Source organism: Nipponia nippon, unplaced genomic scaffold (assembly GCF_047370975.1).
Source record: "Nipponia nippon isolate SJK-2023a ecotype South Korea unplaced genomic scaffold, ASM4737097v1 scaffold_4, whole genome shotgun sequence".
Taxonomy (NCBI): domain Eukaryota; kingdom Metazoa; phylum Chordata; class Aves; order Pelecaniformes; family Threskiornithidae; genus Nipponia; species Nipponia nippon.
Genome location: NW_028262358.1, coordinates 53,649,629 through 53,666,508, shown reverse-complemented (window position 1 = coordinate 53,666,508; position 16,880 = coordinate 53,649,629). Strand labels below are relative to the sequence as shown.

General features: G+C 39.9%; 1 protein-coding gene across 1 annotated transcript in view; it reads right to left on the bottom strand.

The window, feature by feature from the left end:
* ADGB (androglobin) overlaps nucleotides 1–10,460 on the bottom strand; it is a 128,726-nt gene extending 118,266 nt beyond the window's left edge. The window contains exon 1 of the mRNA XM_087775188.1: nucleotides 10,356–10,460. Coding sequence (XP_087631314.1) covers nucleotides 10,356–10,432 — 77 coding nt within the window. The 5' untranslated portion in view covers nucleotides 10,433–10,460. The remainder of the gene's footprint in view (nucleotides 1–10,355) is intronic.
* Between the last annotated feature and the right edge of the window lie 6,420 nt (nucleotides 10,461–16,880).

Sequence of the window (16,880 nt, the reverse complement as noted above, 5' to 3'; positions counted from 1 at the left end):
TTGGACTTTTTTCACCTTCTATTCTTGCATTCCAGGAAGAAGAACAGTTTTCATTATATAAACTATCATTAGTAAGCGGCTCAAAGACAGAAGCAACATCAGGTGACGTTACAGACTTCAGAAAGAATAATGTGGACACTGCTGCTTTCAATGGCAGCGCAAGTCAAAATCTGTAGCCTCTGAAAGCAATGCTAGAAAAGCTCAGCTTGTCATTTTCAGTGGCAAGAGCCAACTATAGTAAAAATTCTCTGCTCCTGATTTTATGGAGCCAAAGGACTGCTCTCAAAAAGCTTTTAATATGGAATGGAAAAAATTACTATTTTACATATTTGAAAAGCACTCTTGATGATGAAATTTATCAGATGGCCTGCAAGTCATTCATTTGCCAGCCTTTTATATTGTACTATGCTGGAGGTCACTCAGACTTTTAAAAGACATCCTTCAAAAATATTTTTTTTTTTAATTTACATTCCCAAGAGTGGAACACTAATCCCAAGAGATGCCTGCCAAAGCAGAAACCTTGTAATATCTAGCTCTTAAATGAGCACTTTTAACCTATATAAACAAAAATAGTTTACAGAGTAGGGCTTTATATCCAGTTTTACGGGTAGAAATATGATATACCAAGACTTAGCTAGAGGCATAGCAAAGGCCTGGAAAGAGGAGTGCCTTTCCTGGTGATTTTCAGGTGCCAATATCAGCCAAGAGAAGTGATCTCTGACTGATTCTTCCAAGGATGGTTGACTCTGGGTTGTGTTCCAGGTGGGACTGTTGTCAGCTGGCCTAAATCCTTTATGGTTACCTGGTTTCAAAAGGTGGAGGTGACAGGCCAAGTGAACAGAGTACAGAATAACATAGGCACCCAGGGGTCCCAGATGCATCTTGCAGTCTTTCAACAAGTCACAGGTTTGAGTGCAAATAACATCTACATCCAATTTCTAGACCAAATTTCTCTTTGGTCAATGCACTGTCCTTCCAACTAGCAGCAAATGACAACAGGTTATATAGTTCTCAGTTAAGGATAACTCTTCAACATCAGATGCTGTCTGTCTTTATGATAGATCAGTTAAGATCTCTGTTCAAGTACAGTCAAGGAAAGCAAATAAAACACTAGGACACATTAGAAACAGGATGTCCAATATGTGAAATTAGTACAATGCCACTCAGTATAATCAATTTTATGTCCTTTGCAGGAAATACTATGTTTGGTTCCAGTTGCCCTACAAATGTAACAATAACTTTGGAAATTCAATGACAGGCAACAGTTTAGAGCATGGAGGAATAACAAAGCATAAATGTACAAAATACTAAGTAGTATGGATAAGAGTATATTATTTACCTGTTCTCATAACATAAGAAAAATAATGCATCTAACATAAAACACAGCAAATTTAATACTGATAAAAGGAAACATCTGACTGCTCAGCACATAATTAGCCAGCAGAACTCCTTTACATCAGATTCCACTCAGATGAGAATAATGATCTATAGCTACTGGAACAGCCTGTCTCAAGCAGCACATACCTCTGTCAAACTCAGGACAAAAAAAGAAAAGGAATGTGCCACTCGGGGGACCGTAGTTCCATTCCATTGAGCTCTGGGTGAGAAACCACTAATAGCACCATCACAAAGCATCCACTTGTTCTGGTTGTCCTCCAAGGCAGGAAGCTGAAGATCTCTTTTCAAATCCTTTTTCACTGTATCTGATTCAAAGAGGGAACCTGAAGTCGTGTTTCCCCATGTAATTGTACAGCACCTTAGAAATTATTGAATCGGTAACTTTTCTGAGTTTGTTTCTCCCAGTGTTTCCTGCTAAAAAGATTGAGTTGGCCTTAGATTCAGCTATAAGAACGCTGGGAAGATTGCAGCACGTCTTTCCACACTGGAGTTTGGTACTCAAGTATCTTTTAAGAACACAGCTTGTGCTTTGCTCCTTTCTTTGGAATTTCTTCCTTGTTGACTTCTGTAAAATCCTTTTGTGCCTTCTGTGTGGCACCTGGGTAATTAAGAACTAAAAATCTCTGCATGGCAGAGCACCCCAGTACTTCCATGGATTTAGGTCAACTCATTTACAAAGCACTTACCATGCACTGATAAGAAAACCAAGAAATCCCATTTCTTCAGTGGTGGTTACACAGAGCTCTCAGAAGCAGCCAAAGACCATTCTGCTTAACTAGATGAATGATCCTCTAACAGAACCTCTAATATGCTATACTAAGAATGCTTTCCAGTTTTAAAGCACAATTATTATTATTTTTCTTTTGACAGCACTTTTTCTGCTATGTAGTCCTGCGGAAAGCTGCTTTTCTGTATTACACTGCTCATTGTAATAGAAGTCTAGACTTCTATTGCACAGTTTGGTTGCACAGTCTCCAACCAATGGCTCATGGACAGTGTTTGCCTGCAAGATCCCCTGACATTGCTTTGAATTACAGGGAAAGAAAATCTAAAACTAAGACTAGTAGGGAGCACAGCATTCAGTGTGATATTGCCACTGCTATATTACTTAATGTTTTCATGCCCATGAGTCCATGGAGTTTGAAATCTACAGATCAGGGTAGGCTGAGCTCTCAGGGGTTCATTGTTTTAATTAGAATTAACTAGGAAAACTAATGTGAATACACAATTTCCTAATTAAAATGTAATCTACTTAATCAGATATTCAACTTACGGGTTGGCTTATATGCTATTTTAATGTTTATCATATTTACTTGAGGAAGAACCCATTGTCTCACCACAATGCATGAAACTAAAAAAAATTTAAAGGCAGAAGAAAAGGAAAAAAACAGTACTACCAAATTCACTGTATAGATTACAGTTGTGCTATGTTTGCACACTGAAACATTTCAAAGAATGAAGCACAGGTGCTGAAAGCAAGATCTTCATCTTTCTGGCCAGAGAACGCTAACACTAAGAATTCTAGGTGTACTTAACTTTATTTCTGAGTCTAACAAAAATGCTAGCCTTGGAAATATGGGTTGTGTACAAAACAAATAGACAATAAAAGACAATAAATGAAAAGCGTCTATTTTTTGCTCAGGCACAGCTGACCCAGACTGGCCAAAGGGCTATCCCATACCATATGACATTACGCTCAGCATATAAAGCTGGGGGAAGAAGAAGGAAGGGGAGGACGTTTGGAGTGATGGCGTTTGTCTTCCCAAGTAACTCTTATGTAGGATGGAGCCCTGCTTTCCTGGAGATGGCTGAACACCTGCCTGCCGATGGGAAGTAGGGAATTAATTCCTTGTTTTGCTTTGCTTGCATGCATGGCTTTTGCTTTACCTCTTAAACTGCCTTTATCTTAACCCCTGAGTTTTCTCACTTTTACCTTTCCAATTCTCTCCCCCATCCCACCAGGGGGGAGTGAGCGAGCGGCTGTGTGGTGCTTAGTTGCCAGCTGGGATTAAAGCACAACAAATGCTTACACAGAGTCAAGGCCTTTTCTGCTTCTCACCCCATCCCACCAGTGAGGAGGCTGGGGGTGCACAAGAAGGGACCAGAGGGGACACAGCTGGGACAGCTGACTCCAACTGACCAAAGAGATATTCCATACCATATGACGTCATGCTCAGCAATAAGAGCTGGGGGAAGAAGCTATGCAAGACAAGATACACCATTAAGCTACCCTCTTGGACCACAACCATAAGAAGGTGTGTACTGATTCAGAGCATGGGTGAACTGTAGCCCAACATCTTGTCTCAAACAATACTCGCAATTGAAAGCCTATGAAGAGCATAAAGGCATATATAGTATATTTCTCTAATACTTTGATAGACTCCAATTATTTTTAGCTCGAACACTTCCTGAGCTATATGTGGTTGCTATTTATTTATATAATCTTCAGTGGATTTCTTTTCTGCAGACTTGTTCCATGACCCCATGTAAATTTTTAGTGCCCATTGAAACTTAAACTAACCAACACAAGTGCTCCAGCACAACACTAAAACCAGCTTCAAGTTCAAACACCATGCTGTTATACACAAGACATTAGTTCTTGCCATTCCCAAACTTCAGTCAATCTAGCAAAACCCACGCAAAACATCAAAAAATCAATCTGTTGAATCTATATTCTCTAAACCACTGCTGTAGTCTAAACCTTAAGAATACTTACCTGAAGAACACATGCTGGCAGTGGATAAAACCTCAATCACAAGCTTACTCCCTATCCTAGGCATATGGGAATTCAAGTATGAATTATCAATGCAACTATTTTTTCTGTTCCTACTGTCCCAGCCTTTAATCTTAATAACAAACATCAGGTAATCCTAGGCTTTGGTGCAGCAACCTGCTACTTGTTGCAATCGATCAGGCACACAGCTAAACTTAAATAATTTCTTCCAGCCAGTCCAGGCTTCAGCCTGTCTCTGCAGGTCCTTAAGGATCCATCAGAAGTAAATATTGCTCTTAGTTACTGCTATCCCTAATTAGAACTTCAACACCACTCTGACCTTCCGCTATACATCAGTGACCTCTGCCTGTGCCACAATTATCCCTAAATCACTTGCCTCTCTTGGCATTGACCATTAACTCCTCACTTTTGTTCCTAATAACCAAAAACCTAATTCACATTTTTCTTTGTGCTGGCAGATGCTGATGACTCAAGTTCAATTCAGAAGATTGGGCTTGGTGGCATAGAGTTTCATCAAATTCATTTAAAAAGCATTTTAATTCATTATCCATTCTTATACTAGCCAGAATCTCTTTCATTGCCGACAAAGACATCAATTCCTATTCACTATAGCAGTTGAAACCTGGGAAAGATCAGATTCTCAGTAGCCTCTAACGATGCAATTAAGGAAAGCTATAAGGACAGCAGTTCTTTTGAGCTCTTCAGTCTGTCATCTCTAGCAACTGCTTAGCTCCTGAAGGGAATTGCTACCTCATTAGAAAGCAGTAATGAAGAGAGACCCAATGAAGCATCCTGCAGAGACCCATGCGAAGCCTGCCTTCTCCGTATGCTTCTGAGGTCCCACTCCAGCACCGCAATATATCCACCAATAATCCCCACTGATATTCCACAGTACAGATGTACTGCGCTGACTGTTGTAAGCATTTATGGGGGGACAAGAAGTCTGATCTCACTAGAAATCAAGCAAAGTAATTTTAAGGTCATCAAAATATATTTTCCAGCTGTTTTGTTTTTTTTTTTAATATGTCTAAAAAATGTTAGCCTTTTTTCTTTTTTACACTACTGATATTTCTATTCAGTATTTCAATCATTGCAGACATATAAAACCAAGAAGCATTTACCATCACGAAGACATTATTAGACAAAATGCAAAATATTTTTGACATTTTTATCCCTGAAACTGCAAATTGTGTTCAAAAATAAAACAGAGGTCCTCAGGGAAAACCTACCTTGCAATTACCACAGAATACTAACCTGATGGGACAACATTTTCTCAGGCAGCCTGCAAACATCCATTCCTCTTTCTGATAACAGGGATAATAACACTACTTAAGTTCTCATAGACTTACACAAAATTTGTACACTACAAGTTGTCTCTGTCTCACAAATGCACCGAACAAGCTGGGTAACAGAATGAATGTAAATAGGAAATATCTGATAAATAATTGTCATATCTCCACTGAACACAGCTCCAATCTTAGAGTGTATGTGTAAGATTTACTTCTAATCTCCACATCCCACTAAAAAAAGACTTGGCAAACTGCCTTTGATAAAGCATTTATGATCATAACTAACACTTGCCTACTATTAGGAGAAAATCGTTATCTGAGGAAACATAGAGCAATCTCTCCAACGCAGGGTTTGCCAACCAAAATGAGGACTAAGTCATAGGGTTACACAGTACAGTTGTTTTACCACCATGTTCAGTGATTTTTCTGAACAATTATTAAGAGCAGCAGTATTAATCATTTTGTCCCAGAGCAGACTCCTGCAGAATCAGTTCAGTGCTCTGCTGATTCTTCTTGACAACAACGATACCAATCTAGCCTGAAATCAGAAAATTGAACATTCTCTGCATTTGGGGCTAGAACTGTACTTTCTAGTAAATGAATAAGATTTGCATCTTCTTCTCATGGACCTGAAAACACAGAACATCTTTACTGTAACATAAGTATTCCTTACTATACAGCATCTTTCCATTTCCAAATAAAGAAATAACATGTCGATCTGTCTGCTATCATCAATTGCATTCCCATCATTCCGACATCACAAATCCTATGACAAAGGGGAAAGCACTCTAGAAGCAGTGTTGAAAATTGAAAAATGAAACATAGCTTCCATTTTGCATAAATCAGTCTGTAGTTCTAAGTTTCGACCATAAACCTGATCCAAATAAAAAGCTCCCTGTAGACTTCAGCAGACTGCAGTTCAAAACTTGAAACTGCCTAGTTGCCTCTTCTCTCCATTGAAATTCTGTAGCTTATAGCAGTGGTCTCCAAAGTAGGGTGTACACACAAGCAAGAAAATATTAGAACTTCAGTAGTGTATGTATATAATTTATAAATAAATAAATATACATATATGGGGGGGTGCTCAAGAATTTTTTACTGATAGGGTTGCATGATCGAAAAAGTTTGCAGACCATTGACATATAGCATGACTAAAGAAAAGAAATACATGTCAATGTTTCAGTCCTTGCAGAGGGACTAAGAATGCTAAAATATCTTTTTGATATTGGGTTTGGGGTGTAAATTCCAGTCCATCTGGGCAACAAAGGCAAGCAAGGAGAAAGGCTATTCAAGGTGTTAAAAGTGTTCTCAAGGGTGAACTTTTAGCCCCATTGTGTTCAGTTCCCAACTATCCACAATTTTCACTGATTTCGGCAAAACCAGATTTTCACCTACATCTTTGACTAGAGAGTACTAAGATGCATGTGGGCTTTCAGCAGGATGAAGATCTTACTGAGACTGAAAACTGTAGTAGAATAGAGACTTTAATCAACTCAGAAAGCACTTCCAACTTACAGAGCAAAACAATATGATTAGTGTAGCAAGTGCTGAATTCAAATTTTCAAATACTTTATAGCAGCATTCTCCACTGTCTCATGAGAAAGTGGGACTACATTTTCTGTAAAATTTTTGTTTCAAGACAAAAATTTATTTACGCAAAAGTTTAGAATAAGCTGTCACTAGCTTTCCCTCATTTAAATTCATTATCTACAGCTCAACAGATGGTAAAGTAAAATCCTTCCTGACAGCTTAAACAAGAAGGTTTCTTGGGTCAGTTGCTGAACTTGGCAAGACATGCATTGACCTAAACCAACATTTTTTCATCCATCCATCCAAAAGGCCTTAGTAACATTTTAGAATGATAAAAAGTGAGCAGGGATAAGTTAGCCAGGAAATTACTATCATCGAAGTTGCTGTAACTTTAGATTTATTGTGTCACATGTTTTCTGGTTTCCCCTTTTACATTACTAGCATTTCTGGTAATATATATATTAATACAAATATTAATTGATACAAACACAAACAGAGGTAGTTCTGTATACTAAAAGCTGTTCCATTAAATAAGATTTTTTTTTTTTTAGAAAAAGGTCACTTCATCTCTTCATATGCCTAAATATTGTTCAGGACAATAAGATGTCACATGGAAACGTATACAGCACATACACTGAAACATCTAGACACGTACTGCTGAGACTTACTCCTGTTAACAACAAGGGCACTCTGTATCACAATGGCAGAGCAGATAAACCCAAAAGACATGCTACAGTTTAAACAGCAGTTACAGCCTTAATGAAAAAAAAAAACAATACAAGCTATATATTCTGTGTTACGAAGGTTCTGCATTACAATCAGGCTATTGTAACGGTTTCTTCCATAGTGTAGTAACATAAGTCAAGCTACTACACTTTATGTAAAATAGCCTTAGTGAAGTGGGTAAATATTCCTGTGCTCTGATTCTTAGCTAATGTTAAATCAACAGTGGCATATCCTAGACATTAGTTCCATTGCAATTAGTTGATAATTGCAGAGTGTCATGTCTCCTGTCCTTTAGGTCCAACATGAGATTTCAAATATAATGCGAGCTTATCTGCTAGATTGCATTTCAGAGGTGTTTCAGTAAAACTTAATATCATTCAAATAGTTTGTAACCAAATATTCTCATCTCAACTTGACACTGGGAAAACAATTTTCTAATTTGATTTATCCATCATGGTCTCATTTAATAAAGCCTAAAGTAACAATGTACTAAAGAAAAAGACTGTTCTAGATAATCTGATACAAATAACTCATTTCATAAGAGTAATTCTTTTACAGGTTATTATGTATGATATAGGACAGAATTAACAATTTTACTATATAAAAAGTACATATTTTTAGACTCTCCAAAAAAAGATGTATCTTAATTTAATGGAATAGCCCAAAACCTCTCACACTGTAAGAATGTCTGTTAGGGGACAAAACCTGAAATACTGGACAAAATCTTTTGGATGACAGCCCATTCAGTTTCACATACACTGGAAAGTAAGAAAATACTTCTTTTTCTCTAACAGTGCTCAAAAATAAAAGTGTCCCTGACAGCTTAGATATCATCAGAAAAATTTTGATAAACTGCTTGAAGCAGTAAATATGAAGGACTGCATGGCTGTGGCCAAAACAAAAAAAAGAGTTACTAAGCAAATTGATGCAGTGAAGGGAAGGAGAAGGGAAGAATTAGAGATACTGGCTGACTGCAACAACAGAAAAGTTATCAAAATGGGAATCATGATGCGAAATATGAAACAGAAGTATGAAAATATGAAACAGAAGTATGAAAATACAAAACAGGTAAATACTTTGTAGCAAAGGCTGGGTAACTGGATATGAAATAAGAACAAAAGGGCAGGAAAAAGAAGAAAAGGGAATGAACACATATATCAGATACCTTTTTCATCTGAATCCTGTCAGTGCCATGCATGCAGGCTTACATTAGGATGGGAAAGCTGCTCAAAACGTAGAAATAGATCTTGCAGGTCAAAATAGCAACAGTGAAAGAAAGTCAATGTTTTCTATTATTTATTTGTCTTTGCAAGAAGAAATATACATTTTCATAGAAATATACAAATTCACACTAAATACCTAGCAAATAGTGAATCATTTTAAAATATCTCAAGAGATGCTACTTACACAGAAATATTTAAGAAATGAATAGGAAGAGTTGGTTTTTTATTATACTGAATTTCCTCAGATTCATTCTCACATAAAGCAAACATTCAAGGCATGGGAATTGTGCTTCCCTTCTGTCAATGAAACTGACGTGCTCTAAGAGTCACTAACCATTTTGCCCTGAAAACTTCAGCCGGCTTAGTTCCGCTACCTGATGAAAATGAAGGGCGTGTATTCCCAAAACTATTGTCCCGATTCACAGCTTCGAGGTTCTTTTAAACCCAAACAACATTTCAGTGAACACTTAACTTCTGTCTGCTCCTGACTGTAAGTTGAATGCTTCGTACCATGAGCTGTGGCCAACACAAAAACGCACACAGAAACAGCCACATCGCAAAGCCGCCCACCCATGTACCACATGTGCCGTGACCTTCTCGCTCTTAGAGTCATAGAATTGTTTAGGTTGGAAAAGACCTTTGAGATCATCAAGTCCAACCGTTAACGTAGCGCTGCCAAGCCCACCACTAAACCATGTCCCTAAGCACCTCATCTACCCATCTTTTAAATACCTCCAGGGACGAGGACAAAACCACTTCCCTGGGCAGCCTGTTCCAGTGCCTGACCACCCTTTCGGTGAAGAAGTTTTTCCTGATATCCAACCTGAACCTGCCGTGGAGCAACCTGTTCCTACCGCTCTCCTCAAGGTCCGAGGCGCCCTGTCTGCTAGACCAGGCACGGCACAAGAAACACGCAACATCGCTTTCGCAGGGTGACGCTACCGGACAGGGGCGTAAGAAATACCACAGGAGGAAGAAAGCACAACTTCCACACCAAGCTGCCCCTCCAGTTTAAACAAACAAAATAAAACAAGCGGCAACAGCCAAACCCCACCTTGCCTGCTGAAACCACGTTTAATTAAGTATCCGCTTGAGCAAGCCAGCTTTCGAAGCTCTTTGCGCGCACAGGACGACGGGCGAGCCCCCCCTCCACCTCCGCCCAGCCCCTGTCAGCGGCGACCCGCCGGCGACGCAGCCGCGCGGCCGGCAGAAGGCGGCACCGTGCCGCGGCGGGCGGCCGCCGCGCAGGAGGGGCGGGCGCGCGGCCGGGAAGCCCCGGGGGAAGTTTCCAGACGGCGGCGGGGCGGCCGAGCCCCTCCCCGGCAGCGGCCGCAGCGGCCCCGGGCCGGCACCGCGGCGTGTCCCCCGGCGCCCCCGCCTCGCACCCCGCGGCCGGCCGGGGCGAGGGGCAGCCCTCCTCCCGCGCCCTCCCTCCTTCCCTCCCGCGGCTCTTACTCTTTGGCGGAGGCGCCCAGCAGCCCGGAGCTGTTACGGCTGCCGAGCTCCTTCTTCTTGCTCCCCTTGGAGGCCATGGCCGCGGGTCCCGCCGCGTCCGCCGCGTTGCCGGGCGACCCAGCCTGCCGGAGGTAGCGCCTCCAGCGCCGCCCCGCGGCCCAGGAGCCGTGCGGCCAGCTCACCCCCGGCATCGTCCCCGTCCCGGTCCCCGTCCCCCGCGGGAGGAAGGGCCGGCCGGCGGCGCCCGGCAGGTGCCAGCCGCCGGGCAGGAGCGGCCGCCACCGCCGCCTCAGGGCAGCGGGTGAGGGGCGAGCCCCCACGCGCGCCCCGTCCCCACCCCGGGGCGACGGGGGGGGCGGGGGGGCATGGAGCGCTCCTCGCCCCCTCGTCGTCTTCGAGGAACCAAAAGTCTGGGATAAAGGGCCTTTGCGGGAAAAGACTCGGCTTTGAAGGTGGTGGAATACTGCTTCCTGAGCTCCTCCAGTAGCCTCAAGGATCCCTCCGAAGACAGTAATTTGTAAAAAGCTACAAACATGTAAAAAGTGCATTTTAGTTATAAATACTCTAATTGCATGGCTACGTTTCTGTTGAACAAGTAAAGAGCAAGAGTAAGAAGTGCTGATTTGAAATGGTAGCAGCTTTTTGCCCCTTTTTACACCAGTATGTATAAACCACATGGGAAGGAAGCAAAAAAGAATTAGTGCTGGAGCCTGGAGAGATTTTAGAGCTGGAAAGTATTTATTTTCATTTTTCATTTCAAAATGATGCAACTAATTAATTCCTGATATGAAGCCTATGATTACCAAAGCGAATGGAGTTCCACCAAGGTCAGGTAAACCTAACATTAACCAGCTACTTTTGAATTCAGCGGAGAGTTGACTTGAACTAAACTAAGCGGACTTTTTCAAATACATTCCAGGGATTACATTATTGCCAGCAACTCCTGTTTCTAACTCTTAACCTATTTGCCATTTCCCAATCTGTAGCGCATGATGAAAAATCCATGAGAAAACAGAACATACTTGTTCACTTATTCAAGCTAAGTCTTTTTGAAATATAAAAATCAATGAAAATTTATTTGTCAAGTTGCAGAGAGCGTGAGTAGATAAAAGATACAAGGAAAAATATGCAGATGTTGCTACATCTAGAGACTTATTTTAGACAAATGTCAGATCTTGATTTATATCAAGATGACAGAAGGCTACTTTTAAATTTCAAAGTGGAAAATTCTTCCGCATCTTTGCATTTCCTTCAGCATTATGTCCAACAGCATCCATTTTAAATAAGGTACCTAGGGACACTTCTCACTTGAGAACCAAGTAAACATTTCAGGTTTATTTATTCCTTTTCAAACTGAGCAGCTGGTCTCTCTTCAGACAATTACACTATCAAATATTGATCAGGGCACGCAGATGAATAATAGCAGAGACAGAGGTGAGTTCAAACAGCTGGCTACCGCTTCAGTACCAGTGCAGGGCTGTTAACCTCCGCACCTTGCTCGGTGCTGATGCAAGCTTGCAGACTGAGGCTGGAACTTAACAGGACAGAGTTTGTGACCCAGAACACAGATAAAACCACCTCAGATGATCTGTGATTTCTGTCCATTCTGCTGAATCCCCTTTCCTTTCCTATGCTTACTGGGCAGACAAATTACTATGGAAAAGTATCTATGAAACATAGGTGTAAGAGGCACCTGTGAAAGTTTTCCTAGTAGGAAAATTTCCTTCCTGATCCCATTGCAGATGACCAGTGAGGTCTGCAGCATCCTAGCAAATACTTTTTTTGTAATACAATTATGTGAAAGACAACAGAAAACAAATGGAAATTTGAGGGCATCTGTCTGTAAACATTTTTGGGTGGTGAAGGAGGAAGGACAGAAATCAAAAGAGAATGTACATAAGCTACAGAGCCCTTCATTCTTTGCTCTGTTAAATGATAGCTGCTACATATGAAGTTCAAAATGCACCTTTTACCATAAAATTCTACAATACATTTGTTTGCAAAGAGTGATGACAGTAAAAGCACATATCTAGGTGCTTTGTGAAGAAATCTGCATCCATCAAGTTACATCTTTTTATTTATTCAAGAACTTAATTTAGAATTCCATAACCTAATAGCAATGACAAGGGCAGCTTATTTGGAAAGAGAAGTTAATCTGAATTTTAAAAAAGCTAGTTTTCTAACTGGCAAAGAATCTGTAAGGTCAAATCAGCTGTTTCATTGGCCTAGTGTCTCAAGCCATGAAGTATATCTGACAGATGCTCCCTGAAGGGGAATGTTGTTAGGGTAGAGGCAGCCTCAGAGTTGGAAAATGTGAAATAAATATACATGACAACAAAACAAGAAGAATGGTGCAGTTGTATCTTAGGAACCCACTGGGATGTAGCTAAACAGATACTAAGATAACAGGTACTGGTTAAGCGATGGATGGGTGGCATTCTGGTCACCATTCTTCTAAGATACCGCTCAAAATACTGGCGCTTTTTTTTTTTTTTCTCCTAAAACCATCACATCATCAACCACTATAGCACACATAAGTCACTTAGAGGAAAACAGCCTTTTAGTCCTAAATATTTTGCACTTTTTTGCAACTACAAATACTAGTTGGAGAGAGCGGAAAAAGAGTAACTATGAACAGGAACACTACCAAAGCTCCTCTCAGGCGGCTTGGAGTTCTGACTTAACTCTCCTCTGATTTTACACAAGGCACAAGGATTCCACAACAAGACAGGAAAAAATTTTCATGTTAAGAAGAGAAGGCCTGGGAGTATGGTAGGGGGTGAATCTTAACGTGTAGAAATACCTTATAGGGACATTAAAGACACTCAAGATTCTTCTCAAGGTGCCCAGTGACAGGATTAGAGAAAATGTGAAAATGCAAATACAGGAAATTCCACTTTAAAATATTTTTTTTAATTTTTTTTTAACCTACAGGAAGGGTGGTCAAACACTGGAACAGGTTTTCCCACAAGACTCTGGAGTCTCCATCAAACTGGACATGGCCATGAGCAACTTGCTCAAGCTGACTCTGCTCTGAGATGGAGTGTTGGACTTTATGACCTCCCAAGGCCCCTTCCAACCTCAGCCATTCTGTGATTCTGGCAAGTTCTCCATGAAAAAAAGGTTAAAGTTAGACACAAAAGCTTGTGTAAGAACAGGTGCTGTATCTTCAAGCATGAGGTTGCTACAAAGTTAGATAGGAGATGAAAGGGAAGTAGAATGGATTTTGGTTTTCTTTTGTTTGAGTCTTGGAGATTTTATTTTTCTTCTTTCTTTTATCAAAGGATAGGAAAATTTAGCTTCTAAAATTAATTCGTTTAGCAGAGTGAGAGTGGAGACTGGCAATGCCTGAGAAAAAGGAAACTGCAGTGTGTGATAGAGCTTGGGAGGAGCAGCCCGTGCACAGTGAGGAACAGTCGGCTGCTGAGGTGACATAGGACGGGGAACTGAACTTGAGCAAAACCGTCCTCAAACAGACGGACTGAAACTATTCACAAGCAGCTGTATTCTGTTAACTCTTAAGTCAGCCTGACGTTAGGGAGCAAAGTGGGGAACTGGATTATATGAATATCTTGGGTAAACTAATGGAGTAAGACAAGGTAGGGGAAGAAAACTGCAACCAGCTGCATTAACAGAAAAGAGTCTTCTAAGCACAGGACCTGCTGCCCACTGCCATTTCAAAAACGCCTTATGGTACTGTGTCTCATCTGATCTTGCCAGGGACATGCCTTTTCTAGTACTCTAGCCTCCCTTGAATTTGACATGGTGCTAAAAAGGATTCTGATGAAGCCCAGCTCTGCTATTTCCCCTTATCTTTTTGTTGAGCTCTTTCTTTGCTAGAGCACCTTTTGATCATATTGTCATGATACAGTCTCATTTTGGAGAGAGACAGCCCCAAAATATTCAATAAAATATTCAGCAGTACCATTGAGTCCTACGGGCACATATTTAACTTCAAGCCAAAGCGTTTTCGTGAACTGGGTCCCACCGCAACTTTGATCTTCTCTCCACTTAAATATTGAGGGAACAGAGTGTAGGCAGTCAGAGCAGGCAGCAGAAGAAAACTAAAGTAGCTCAGAGAACCAGGCAGTGCCATTGTCTTTCTTTTGTAAATTTACATTTGATGATTCATAACAGGACTATCTTTCTACACCAAAATGAAAAACTTCCTGTTTTTGATACTGTGTGAAAACCCCTATCTGAAGTTTGGAGTTGAGGGCAACTGTGGTACTCTAGCTATTGGAATTGTTAAGAAATGGGGATACTGACAGAGGAGGTAGTATTACCTCTTAAAACAATTCTAAACCTTTGGGTAAAAGATATGATGAATTTTGATTGTAGCCTGAAGGATGGAAGGATATTTCTGTTTTTAAAATGAGAATACACAATCTTAATGCAGGGTTAACTACTGAGCTGTAGAGACTATTAAATCTCTTAGTACACCATTTTACTTCAGTATTTTATTATTTACAATTAAGGATGTAATTTTTTTGCAGGAGACTTAAAAAGTTAAGTCTTAAGTCAAGGCATGCTGCAGATCATAGCAAATCCTTTTTAATAGTTATTAACTTCAGTGCAGTTTTAAGTGTGCTTCCAGTTGTGTATACAGGCTAAAAGCAAAAAGTTATACTCTTTTAAAAATGCAAAATATAAGATTGCTAGATAAATATTTTGTAATATAAATGTGATTAACATTCTTCACAAAAAGTCAGGAACAAGACCATAAATAGGTATACCTGTAAGATGTCTTCAAACTTGTTTTTCCAGTCTACCAAGTAAAACCAAAATCATCTTCTCTAAAAAAAAAAAAAATACTGCAGTGCAGTTTACATTCTGAAACACGTAAAAATGACAGAAGTCATTATGACACAAGTGCCATCATAAGAACTTGAACTATAGTAAGCCTCATCTAATTGTGCTTAAAACAATAGTCCAATGAAAACAAATGGCATCCCGATGAACAATCTGTCTCAAAGCCCTTACTCCTTAAACTACTAAATACTAGAAGGCAGTGATTTGGGGTACCTTGAGGCAAAGCAGAGTTGAAAACAGAAATTCTCTAAGTTTCAAGCAAAGTAGTTTGCCTGTACGTATATCCATAGAAGCATTAGCACTTCAAACAGATGCTGTCCAGGGAAAAGAGACTAGAAGTAATTTTTGTGCACAATACAACTATTTCAATGTTATACTGTACTGGATAAATACTGACCGAGTATAAAATCATGTTTGAGGCATAGTAATTTAAAGTTAAGACTGAATGTATTTTGGTGGGGCAGACATTTTGCTACATCAGTGCTGGGATTGCACTGTCAATTAAAATTCACTCATTATAACCAAAGATGCTTTGACATAATATGAACAATGGAAATGGATAATGCAGCCCAAGTACAGAGAGGTTACTACAGAGTAAGCTTCAATATCACAGTCTACAGGACACTTTTGAAATACAGAAGTTAAAAACCGAACCCATCTGAATGTGAGGGGTTGAAAGTCCATTATTCTGGATGGATACTACATACTATTTTGATACATACCAGGAAGGGCAGAGCAGTTTAGAAACGGAGTTAGCAGAATGCCCATGCTATCTTTAACCTTTAGGGAGTTAAGGGCTTTCCAACAGGACTGATAATTATTAGCATAACTTAAGCTTTCAGAAGGGTCATGATAATAAGCAGGTTAAACGTTCCTAAGTTCCAAAAAAAAAAAAAAAAATGACGAGGCAAAACATAAGTCTGTATGTTTTATCAAAGGACTGAACACTTTGTTTCATTTCCTAGAACCTGTAAAAGATAGATAGAATCCCTTAATATTAAAATGCCACGTGACATGTAGTAGATACTTTTTACTCCCAGTTACAAGTTAAGGGCAGTAAGGCCAGGAATCCTGCATATTTTCATTTCATTTAGAGTTCAGGCCAAATGATGATTTACCCAATGATAAAAAGATGCAAGATCATTATACTCATCTCTTATTATCTTTGCAAAAAGGATGAAGGAACCAATATTGAGATGCTGGCCCTCTACTTGTACACCTCCCAAGCCAAAGCTATCCAAAACACCCCCTAAAAAAGGAAGTTTTTCTTAAGGTACTTGGGGCAGGAAGCATTTTGTATGTACACAGACTGAAATGATAAAATAACTATCTAGTAGAATTTATTCATATGAGTATGTAAGCCACATAGGATGTCTAAGCTAGAGATTTTCACTGAATGAACACTATCTTAGGTGGTGATAAGAGAGTCCATAATCATGTGTTTAAAAATACACCAGGTACTTTTTTTTTCCTGTTTAGACACAAATTGAAACAGAGAAGTGAGCTTACAAATAGAGCTTTATAATGGTCAGGTACAATACAGGCACAATTTCTTTCAAATAATCTTCATTACAGAGTCAGATCTGAATCTAGCATGTTCCTTATTTTCAATATTATTCTGCTGTAGGACAAAACTCTATCTGAAGTGACCTTTTGTGTACTGCCAAGTAAATGATGTATTTCAATTCAGAATCATTATTTATCTCACTGGCA